Source organism: Barbus barbus (assembly GCF_936440315.1).
Source record: "Barbus barbus genome assembly, chromosome: 41".
Classification (NCBI taxonomy): Eukaryota; Metazoa; Chordata; class Actinopteri; order Cypriniformes; family Cyprinidae; genus Barbus; species Barbus barbus.
The window spans coordinates 20797425-20808934 of NC_136719.1; the positions used below are offsets into that span (position 1 = coordinate 20797425).

The 11510-nt window shown below is 38.5% G+C and overlaps 1 protein-coding gene across 1 annotated transcript; it reads right to left on the reverse strand.

Annotated features, from left to right (window-relative positions):
* Positions 1 to 1514: 1514 nt before the first annotated feature.
* On the reverse strand, positions 1515 to 3893 carry LOC306861065 (protein FAM110C-like). The gene has a single exon (XM_079403137.1). The coding sequence runs from the start codon at positions 3854 to 3856 to the stop codon at positions 2894 to 2896; it is 963 nt and encodes a 320-aa protein (XP_079259263.1). The 5' UTR covers positions 3857 to 3893; the 3' UTR covers positions 1515 to 2893.
* Positions 3894 to 11510: the final 7617 nt, after the last annotated feature.

An 11510-nucleotide genomic window follows, 5' to 3' on the forward strand; every position in this document is an offset into this window, starting at 1 on the left:
ACGTCTCCAGATTGATATGATCATAAAGTAATAAATAAATGCACTTCTTGTCAAGAAAAAGACAGAAACAGCAGTTATGAGTGGGGTGGCCAACCCTAGGCTCCGCCCCTGCGTTAAATAATTTTAACACGTTAAACTAAAAAAATTAATCACCTGCGTTAACGCGCTAATTTTGACAGCACTAATTATTTCTAATTTATTCTTGTATTTTATCGTATTTATACAATTGTATTATATTGCATTTTAATACTTATTACATAATATTGTATTTTTAATATTAGCTTATATTTATATTTGAGTTTTTCGGTTAGTTTATTTACTATTTTGTGTGCATTGATGAAATACATAAGATGAAGTCTTACCTAAAAAATAGTTTACCCATGTCCTGAGAACACTGTTAAACTAAAACTGTCTTTATTATACTGTATAGTTGACCTTCTCCATACTATGGAAGTCAATGGCTGCCGTCAACTGTTTGGTTACCAACATTCTTCAAAATATCTTCTTTTGTGTTCAACAGAAGAAAGAAACTCATATGAGTTTGGAACAGGTGGAGGGTGTGCAAATGAGGAGAATTTTTTCTTTTTATTAGTCCATAAGTCCTTACTGAGAAATAGGCCTTGTGTCAGTTTCCTTATGTGACATTTGACTTATTTGTGTCAGGTAAAGCCCTACCTAGATGAAAGTCCACACCAGGCTGCAGGGTATTAGAAGTCATGCCATTTAAACCAGTGAGAAAACCAAGCTGAAAATTACATGCTGTGCATATAAATGCTTAGAAGCATTTGGGAACATAGCAAGTAACTTACGTGTGTGTGTGTAGTGCCAATAAATTATTATGTTCCAGTAAAGCTTCATGACCCCTGAATAATTGTTATTTTTTACCATCTGAATAGAATGGACATCAGCTAAATTGTTTCTTACTTCATAATTTTCATAAAAGAGGCAAATGCCAACAACAGTCATAAATGTGCTGCACTTTTGTTTTTGACGTAATTAGAAAAACTTGCCAGTTTGTATATGTAAAGCAAAAATGAGAATAATTCTTACATGCATCCGCAGCTGGAAGCCAAAAAACCTTGCATTTCCAATAATTATTTAAAGTAGTCTAAAGGACTAATGGACCAGATCTAACCTCTGCAAGATCTCTGCAAGATCTAACCTGCCACAGTCTGCTTTTGAGAGGCCAGAGGGGTAAATTTTTGTGTGCGTGTGAAAACACTGCATACAATGGGTAAAAAAAAAAAAAAAAAACTTGCCGGTTGCCAAATTGTCAGTCATGTGCAGAATGACGAAAATAACCTCTGGATCAGTTAACTAACATCTATAAAACCTGTATTGTAGAGTGTTTATATATATATATATGTATACATATGCATTTATGGTCATTAAAATACTTGTCCCATTATATTCTTGAACTATTTTAAAATGCAAGAACTATAACCTAACAGATTTACAAATTATACTAATGTAAACTGCATATACTCTTAGATAACACTAACAGTGCTAGAAAGGTAAGAAAACATTTTATTGACTGATGATCACATAGCATTTTTGCATAGCATGTCAGGTTGTTTGACTCAACAATGCACACACTTTATCAAGTTACTTAAAATACCATTTCATATTTGCAAGGCATATTGAGTCAGGGAAGATATGACTAGACAGTCAGCAGTTAGTTGGAATAAACAGACACCTAATCTTTAGTTCACCTAAACTAAAGTGACAGTGCCACAAATTAAATACACCCACATTGGGTGTGAATGTACTTGCTTCACCGCTTCCGCTGTTGCACAACAATGGACAGAAGTGCTTGTTTGAAGCCGTATCTTTCCATATCTCAGGGCCGTGCTACACTCTGCATTCCATATAGCTGACAGGCTTGATGGTCTGTTTGGCTTGAACGTCATTTGTCTCTGTAAACTATACTGTTTCCATAGATTCACATGCAAAGGTGGTTTTCACATAACACTACCAAAATAAAATGCAATGGAAATTCTTTTCTAAAAAAAATCTAAATTTTAATATATTACAAAATCAAGTGGCATGAAATCTAGGTAGATATAGTGTAATGCGTAACCAGGATCAAATACTGGCATGCACAAAAGGCTTAACCAAAACAGCTAAACCAATACAGCAGTTTGAGGTCCTAAAACCAGCAAGATTTTTCAACCATGTGTTCTCTTTGGAATTTCCTATGGGTTTTTAGAATGCCGGTTTTGGATTTACGAGTAAAATACGGTCTGTACTTAGCATTCCCTTAAGAAATATTAATGTCAACATAAATTACACACTAACAAGCTGTTAAATAAAGACTAAAGCTACCACAAGGATGTGTATGTGCTTGACGAAATTGTTGTTGTCCCTAAATAGCAATTTGTACAGATGCTTTCAGGGGTGAGGTATAAATGTATGTAATTTATGTTGTACAACTAAATATTAACCACAGACCTACACACAAACCTTAAAGCCCATTCTAAAACCTCATAAGAAATTGGTAATTACCCAGTTAGTTGAATTTGAAGGAAATGAATATGTCAGCCAACTCAGTCGGGCAGAGGGCATCTCTGATTGGCTAAATAAATACCAAGATGTTCACAGAGTAAAGGGATCACAGCACACATCTCAGAGACATCTATTTGACATCTGCATTTAGATGTATTTTTTAAAGTGTTTGCTATCAAATATCAAATAGACGTTTATTAGATGTCTTTAAATGGTTTACAATATATGTAAAACTTACATCTTACAGATGTCTGCCAGATGTTTGTACACAACAGATGCTTTCCAGATCAAGCGATCTTTAACAGACATCGTGTGCTATCTCATATAAAGCACCCGGGTCATTTTATGCGTGACACTGGCAAAACCAGCGCTTTTAATATGACCCCAATTAATCCAGATCTCGAAGAGTCTTTCGCGACTCCACCGCATTTCTGCAACTGTAAAGCCACTTGATGATCCGAGCGTTGCGCTCGACCACCGACGACCCCTGACGCACAGTCTCCAGCAGTTCCTCCACCTGCAGGCCGTCGCTGCTCCTCGAGAACCCGTCATCTGAAGTCGAGGCACTGATGCTCCGGATTTTGGAGCTGAGGTCGTCTGAGCGCGAGGAGAAGTTCTCTCTGCCCAGGGACTCGATGACGTCGCCCTCGAGTCCGCAGTATTTGAAGAACGCGTCGAAGTCCGCGAAGTTTTTTGAGTAGCGCGAGCTGATGTCAGAGCTGGAGCGCGCCACCCCCCTGCAGCTCCTGCGCGCCTGATCCTGGGTTTCAGTGACTTTCCTGTGAGGAGGTCCTTTCGGCTCACCGTTTATCTCACCCGAGTGCCTGTTTGATATGGGTAAAGTTACCCGAGTGGCCTTCAGTATGGCGCATTCACCTCCGCGCGCCTCCGAAAACGCGTTTGTCTTGTCTTTAATAGCGAATAGCGACTTTTTAATCAATCTCCTGCTCCCGCCAGGAGATCCTCTTAAGAGTTCACACTTTTGTCTGTATAGTAAAATCGAGTCTCGTTTCTTCGAGCTGGTCCGTCTCACCACATCACTATGTTCTTCAGGCGACTGTGTATCCTCAACATCAACATTAGCGGTGTTATTAACAGAACCGTGCCAGTTTGAAGACCCTTGGCTGCTCACGGAAGCAGACCCGATGCTGATAACCGGTTCCTGGGTGGAACCGACCACTTGTTGGCTTTTTACATATTGAGGTTTAGTGGCTGCCAACCTCTCCACCGCACTTACGCGTCCTTTATTCGCCTCGCTTTCTCGCTCCATCTGTCTCCTCAAAAACTCGGGCCCCTTCACAAGAATGCGCGACGCGTTCACGTCGGCCGAGCCTTGCGTTTTCTTCAGCATTATGCAGTCTAGTATCTCGTGTCAAGTCCACAACAGCTGTGTTGCAAAATGTTTTGAGGGGTCCAATAATGAGTAGATAGTAGATGAGAATGCACTGACGCACACCTTTACCTGTTCATATTACTCATCAACTCCACCCACTAACAGGTCAAGACAAAGCGAGTTCTGGCTCAAGAGATGTGTAGACAGTAGTGAGGAAGATGTGGAAATCTAGTGACTTAACCTCTTCCAAGCAGGGCTTGCAAATACGTTTACAGCTAGGCTATATTGTTTTTATGTTTTTATAAGAATCAACCCTCATGTCATGTTCCAGTCATTTTGACTGAGAGAGGATTTTATTTTTACTGAAAATGCTAGTTAATGTTAACTTACTGACTTTGCTTACACAATGTAAGTTTGAGCAAAATTAATCAAAATGACCGGCCAACAAAATATTACTTGTAAAGCTCTCATAATGTTATAATATCATGTATATTATTTCTTCGTCAACTTGCTTTCTTTCAATTAGCACAGGTTTTGTTTTTCTTTTTGGAACTCATTTGTAAGTCGCTTCGGATAAAAGCATCTGCTAAATGTAAATGGATTGGTCATAGTTCTCATTGATTAAGGTCATAGTTCTCACTGATTGGTCATAGTTCTCATTGATTAAGCATCTGCACCTCATATTTAGTGAATGCTGGTAAAATGATCACAAAATTTTTGGTGCATCAGCTCAAATAAATGAGGCCTGCAATCAAAAAGAAAAATGAGACCTGTGGTAATTGAAAGAAAACAAGTTGACAAAAATCCAAGATTTGGTGATAAAATTACATAATTTATAAGGTAATTATTAGGTAAAGGAACAATGGAACAAATTATTATAAATAAAAATAAATGCGTACACCAAATAAAAATTAGAACTTGTGGTACTGATACGCAAAAATGGGCTTTGGCATGATATGAATGTGTTTGGCGTGCATATAATACAGTTTTCGCATGCACATGATACGTAGTTTTCATGTATATGTTACGCATCTACCCCACAACCCTAATCCTACCCATCGCGTGGCATATACACACCAAAGTCCATTTTTGCATATCAATAGCACGAGTTTTCGTTTTTATTTGGCGTACTATTTGTACGCACTTTCATGAGATTCAGCAGTGCCAACACATGCGTGGTACTCTTGTGAATGTGTGTCGAAGACTGACACAGAAAAGAAAAAGTATTCTTGTAGTTGTAGCTTCATAAAATTACATTGTCCTTATACTTCTTCACTGGGCCTTGAATGTGTCAGTTGCGTTGCTGTCTATGTAGGGTCAGAAAGCTATCAGATTTCATAAAAAATATCCTAATTTGTGTTCCAAAGATGAACGAAGGTCTTACGGGTTTAGGACGGCATGACGGTGAGTAATTCGAATTTTCATATTTGGGTGAACTATCCCTTTAAGGGAGGCTGGATTTATTGTGAAACCTTTTTAATCCAGGTAATATTTCTAAAGTGTAAACAAATCCAGTTCAATGATTTTGTGACAACAACAGATATCATTTTTAAATGATTTCATTCTTGTCCTGGTTCTTGTTTTTTTCTCAACATCTGTTTATGCATTGTGTGGCCTGATTCAATATTTCGCCCTGTGTGCAGGGCTGTAGTGTCAAACAAAGAAATAAAAAAATGGAAACATCTTTTGACATCTAACCTGCTAATTTTTAGTTTGTTGTATTCTTGTGCATATGGGACTATCCAAAGGGATCATTTCATAAGTGTTATGTGTCTAACCTTAATAAATAGAAGCACATGCACTACACACAAACTTTAATTGGCTTCCACTCCTACTCTAATTAAAAGCATTCATTTTGATTCATGGCAGAGAGACATTGGGAGGGGATTTAGATGAATGCAGGATCTCCATGAAACCAGTAGATGGCAGCACACTTGAGGAGGTGATGTAGTTACTGTACTTACTCATAACCTCTAATCCTTTACACCTCATTTCTGGGCAGTAAAATAACTTAGAATTGCTTTGACTTTTCTAAGCCATCGGTCATATGATTTTTATTTGGTGAAAAATACAATGAAACAACTCCAGCCAGTAAGCAACCACCCAGAATACCCTAGCAACCGCATAGCAACCAGCAAAAACCACCATAACAACCCTATATCATCATCCTGGCAAGACTTTCTCCAGATTGGATTCCTGTGGAGTGTTTGTGCATTGCGCAATGTGCAAAATGCACTAAACTGCAGACTTCAGAAAGCAACTGTCCACTTAGCGTAACCCAGAATTCATTTCTCCACTCAACCTAGAATTCAGAACTCAGAACCAGGAATTTGTGCAGATATAATTTATGTGTTTTAAAGTGCCTGCTGTGCAGTTAGCTGGAAAATATCCAAGGCAATAGCAGTACGCTAAAACCAATATATGACTTCTCTGACCTCAGAGCTTCTAGAATTGTACCTAGATCCAGATGAGATAGGGTGAGACTCATTATCGTGTCAGTCTGATCCGAAATACGCAAACATCTTTAAATTTTCAGCATCCCACATCATTTACAAACCTTAATAACTATAATTGACTGTATCAGCACACTTATATTGGTATTGAACAATAAACTCAATCCAAAATCCTAAAGGCCACAATGAGCTTTTTTCCAAAATACAGAGCCCTCTTCATCGCATATGAATTATAACATGTGAAACAAACAAATTGTGCATGACAAATTACAACCAAAACCGTAACCTTCCAATAACCTTGTTTACACATCTCACAAAGCAAATGGTTGTGATGTGTCCTTAGAATGATCACTCAAGGTCTTTCTGAACAAATATATGAGTGATTCCAGACATGATCTCTGACAGGAAACAGCAATGTGATTACATGACCTTCAAAGTTAATCATTTAGGTCTGGAGCAAGGTATGATTATGTCAGACTCTCTACACATAACCTCTACTAGATTGGCAAGGGTATTTAGGTCTTGAAAAATGCGTCACATCTTTTTTATTTATTTATTTATTTTAGAGTTTACAGAATATTTAAAGGCATAGTTCATGTAAAATTAAAATGTTGTGATAAAATATTCACCTTCAGGCCATCCAAGATGAAGCTGATTCTTCAATGCAACAGATTTGGAGAAATTTAGCATTGCATCATTTGCTCACCAGTGAATGGGTGCCGTCACAGTCCAAACAGCTGATAAAATCACAATAATCCACATGACTGCAGCAATTAAAGTAAATTAACATATTGTAAAGTGATAATCTGCAAAAACAAATCCATCATTAAGGTATTTTAACTTTAAATGTTTACTTCTGGCCAAAATACAAGTCCATAATCTATAATAACACTTCCTCCAGTAAAAAAAAAAAGATCCCTGTTATTTTTTCACATCAAAATCCACTGACATATTTCTTTAGAACTATTATGGACTGTTTTTGCTTATAAACGGTGCTTGATATGTGCATATTTCGCTCCTGATTCAGATGAGATTACTTTTTCACTCTAGAAAGCTACAGTATCTCACAGAAGTTAGTACGCCCCTCACATTTTTGTAAATATTTTATTTTATCTTTTCATGTGACAACACTGAAGAAATGACACTTTGCTACAATGTAAAGTAGTGAGTGTACAGCTTGTATAACAGTGTTAATTTGCTGTCCCCTCAAAATAACTCAACACACAGCCATTAATGTCTAAACCGCTGGCCACAAAAGTGAGTACACCCCTAAGTGAAAATGTCCAAATTGGGCCCAAAGTGTCAATATTTTGTGTGGCCACCATTATTTTCCAGCACTGCCTTAACCCTCTTGGGCATGGAGTTCACCAGAGCTTCACAGGTTGCCACTGGAGTCCTCTTCCACTCCTCCATGACGACGTCACAGAGCTGGTGGATATTAGAGACCTTGCGCTCCTCCACCTTCCATTTGAGGATGCCCCACAGATGCTCAATAGGGTTTAGGTCTGGAGACATGTTTGGCCAGTCCATCACCTTTACCCTCAGCTTCTTTAGCAAGGCAGTGGTCGTCTTGGAGGTGTGTTTGGGGTCGTTATCATGTTGGAATAATGCCCTGTGGCCCAGTCTCTGCTTCAGTATGTCACAGTACATGTTGGCGTTCATGGTTCCCTCAATGAACTGTAGCTCCCCAGTGCCGGCAGCACTCATGCAGCCCCAGACCATGACACTCCCACCACCATGCTTGACTGTAGGCAAGACACACTTGTCTTTGTACTCCTCACCTGGTTGCCGCCACACACGCTTGACACCATCTGAACCAAATAAGTTTATCTTGGTCTCATCAGACCACAGGACATGGTTCCAGTAATCCATGCCCTTAGTCTGCTTGTCTTCAGCAAACTGTTTGCAGGCTTTCTTGTGCATCATCTTTAGAAGAGGCTTCCTTCTGGGACGACAGCCATGCAGACCAATTTGATGCAGTGTGCGGCGTATGGTCTGAGCACTGACAGGCTGATCCCCCACTTCTGGAAGGTGGAGGAGCGCAAGGTCTCTAACATCCACCATCTCTGTGATGTCGTCATGGAGGAGTGGAAGAGGACTCCAGTGGCAACCTGTGAAGCTCTGGTGAACTCCATGCCCAAGAGGGTTAAGGCAGTGCTGGAAAATAATGGTGGCCACACAAAATATTGGCACTTTGGGCCCAATTTGGACATTTTCACTTATGGGTGTACTTGCTTTTGGGGCCAGCGGTTTAGACATTAATGGCTGTGTGTTGAGTTATTTTGAGGGGACAGCAAATTTACACTGTTATACAAGCTGTACACTCACTACTTTACATTGTCATTTCTTCAGTGTTGTCACATGAAAAGATATAAGGGAAAGGGAAAGGGAAAGGGAAGTGGTGTGTGGCCAAGTATGGTGACCCATACTTGGATTTTGTGCTCTGCATTTAACCCATCCAAGTGTACACACAGTAGTGAACATACACCCGGAGCAGTGGGCAGCCAATGTTGCGGCGCCCGGGGAGCAGTTGGGGGTTCGGTGCCTTGCACAAGGGTCTCACCTCAGTCGTAGTATTGAGGGTGGAGAGAGTGTTTTATATAATAAAATATTTACAAAAATGTGAGGGGTGTACTCACTTCTGTGAGATGCTATATATTAGAGATAGACTTATATTTTTCTGATTGGAGGTTAAAACATTTTAATGTTGGATTTGTTCATTAAAAACACACCTCTAATGAATTACTTGGAGTATTATGGATTATTGTGATGTTTTTTTCAGCTATTTGGACTCTCATTCTGATGGCACCCATTCACTGCAAAGGATTTATTGGCGAGCTAGTGATGAAATGCTAACATTTCTCCCAATCTGTTCTGATGAAAAATCAAACTTATCTACATCTTGGAATGCCTGAGAGTGAGTAAATGTTCAGCAAATTTTCATTTTTGCACTATTAGAAAGGTTCAAATTAGGAAACAAGTTTATCATTCACTCAAATCTGAGAGGCATTTTCTGCCAAAAGCATATTGTGTCCGTATGCAAGGCTGATGATGTTAATGTGAAGACATACTTAATGAAAGTTCCAAGATTTGCTCATTACTGAGAAGTAAACCGAGATGATTTGTGTGCGGAGCAGCTGCAAACCAGCTGAATTTAAATTTGTGAATGCAGCATGTAAGAGATCTAGCTGGATAGATTAATCACTGGCTCAAGCATTGATACTAAAGGTTCAAGAAAAAAGTAGTTGTGCTGCATAATCCAGTCAGTCAAAACCAAAAGAATGACTAAGTCAATGGATATCAGTTTTGTTGTTGTACAGAGAAGATGTGCTGGATCTCTCAGTAAGTTGGATTCAAATATCACCTCCCTTAAAGTTTGGCACAGCTTGAGCCACTGACCCTGAAATATGGTTTTCATTAAATCTCTTACTGGTCATTCTCTTTGACAATGTTATGCATCGAAGCCAAAAGAGGAAAGCTGATAGACCTATTAGTATCTGATAGGTAGAGTGAAATTATTTGCCTACAAATGCTGACATGTTTCTATGGAAATCATCAGATGGTTAACATGCATATGAATCTGCCCCACCATGCAGTCGTGGCCTAATGGATAGAGAGTTTGAAGTTGTAACCCGAAGGTTGTGGGTTCGAGTCTCAGGTCCGGCAGGGATTGTAGGTGGGGGAGTGAATAACCAACACTCTCTCCACCCTCAATACCACGACTGAGGTGAGACCCTTGAGCAAGGCACCGAACCCCCAACTGCTCCCCAGGCGCCGCAGCATTGGCTGCCCACTGCTCCGGGTGTATGTTCACTACTGAGTGTACACTTGGATGGGTTAAATGCAGAGCACACATTTCACTGCTGGTTATACTCTGTATAATTGTGTATGTGACAAATAAAAACAAATTATAATTATTATAATTATAATCTGTTTGTGCACATACAGTATACCATTCAGACATTTGGGGGTTGGTAAGATTTTTTTAAAGTTTTTGAAAGACGTCTCTTGCTTACAAAGACTGCATTCATGTGATCAAAAATACAGTAAGACCAGTAATATTGTGAAATATTATTACATTTTAAGATAACTGTTTTCTATATTTTAAAATGTAATTAAAAAAAAATTATAATATAAATCATTCAAAAGTCTTAATTGTTTTTTATCAATATAATGCACAACAAACATAATGCATGTTGATAAATACAGTGGCATGCGAAAGTTTGGGAGCCCCTTGCAGAATCTGTGAAAATGTGGATAATTTTACCAAAATAAGAGAGATCATACAAAATGCATGTTATTTTTTATTTAGCACTGTCCTGAGTAAGATATTTTTGGGAACCAAGGGTTCCCAAACTTTTGAATGTGGTTATTTTATTAATAATTATTTATGATTATTAATGATTATCATTAATAATATTTTATTAATGTGGTTATTTTATTAATAGTGGTTATTATTAATAATTTCCGCTATTTTTTTGTCTTGTGGACTATATGTAAACATCTTTTATGGAAAATATCTTACTCAGGACAGTACTAAATAAAAAATAACATGCATTTTGTATGATCTCTCTTATTTTGGTAAAATTATCCACATTTTCACAGATTCTGCAAGGGGTTCCCAAACTTTCGATCCCCACTGTAAGTATTATAAGTATTAAGTTATTTCAGGGAAAAAATATTGAACAGGAGTGTAGTATTTTACATTTTATGTTCTTACAAGAGTTGATTTATACTTATCTCTATGTTTCCTTTCTCTTTTGCATGAACAATTTCCATTTTTAACAGCAAATGATGAAACATAAACTTACATAACATCACAAAATAAAAATAAAAAACATTTTTACTTTGTTTCTTCTTTTTGGGGGGAAATTTATTGTGCAGTAAATTCACATCTGGTGCACACTTTTAAAACACTGAATAGTGGCATGCATGGGAAGTGGAGGTAGGGGGATACGAGCCACTGCCCCCTTAATCGTCAATGCTAAAGTGCCCTTTCGGCCCTATATCGAGGTGCCCTTAGAACGCAATTTCTATAGAGTTATCCCACCTGCCCTGATTCCTGGAAGATCTGTGTACACTACTGACACTGAAGTATAATCTGGTTTCATAACAGAGCAAGTATGGCTAAGCAGGCCGGGCAGCTGACTGAAAAATACTGCAATCTAAACTCGTTCTAAATATGGTCTGGAAAACAGGACTATCCCGCAACCTGACCA

Coding starts and splice junctions, on each gene's coding strand:
- LOC306861065 (XM_079403137.1), bottom strand. CDS start 3,856: ATGCTGAAGAAAACGCAAGGCTCGGCCGACGTGAACGCGTCGCGCATT.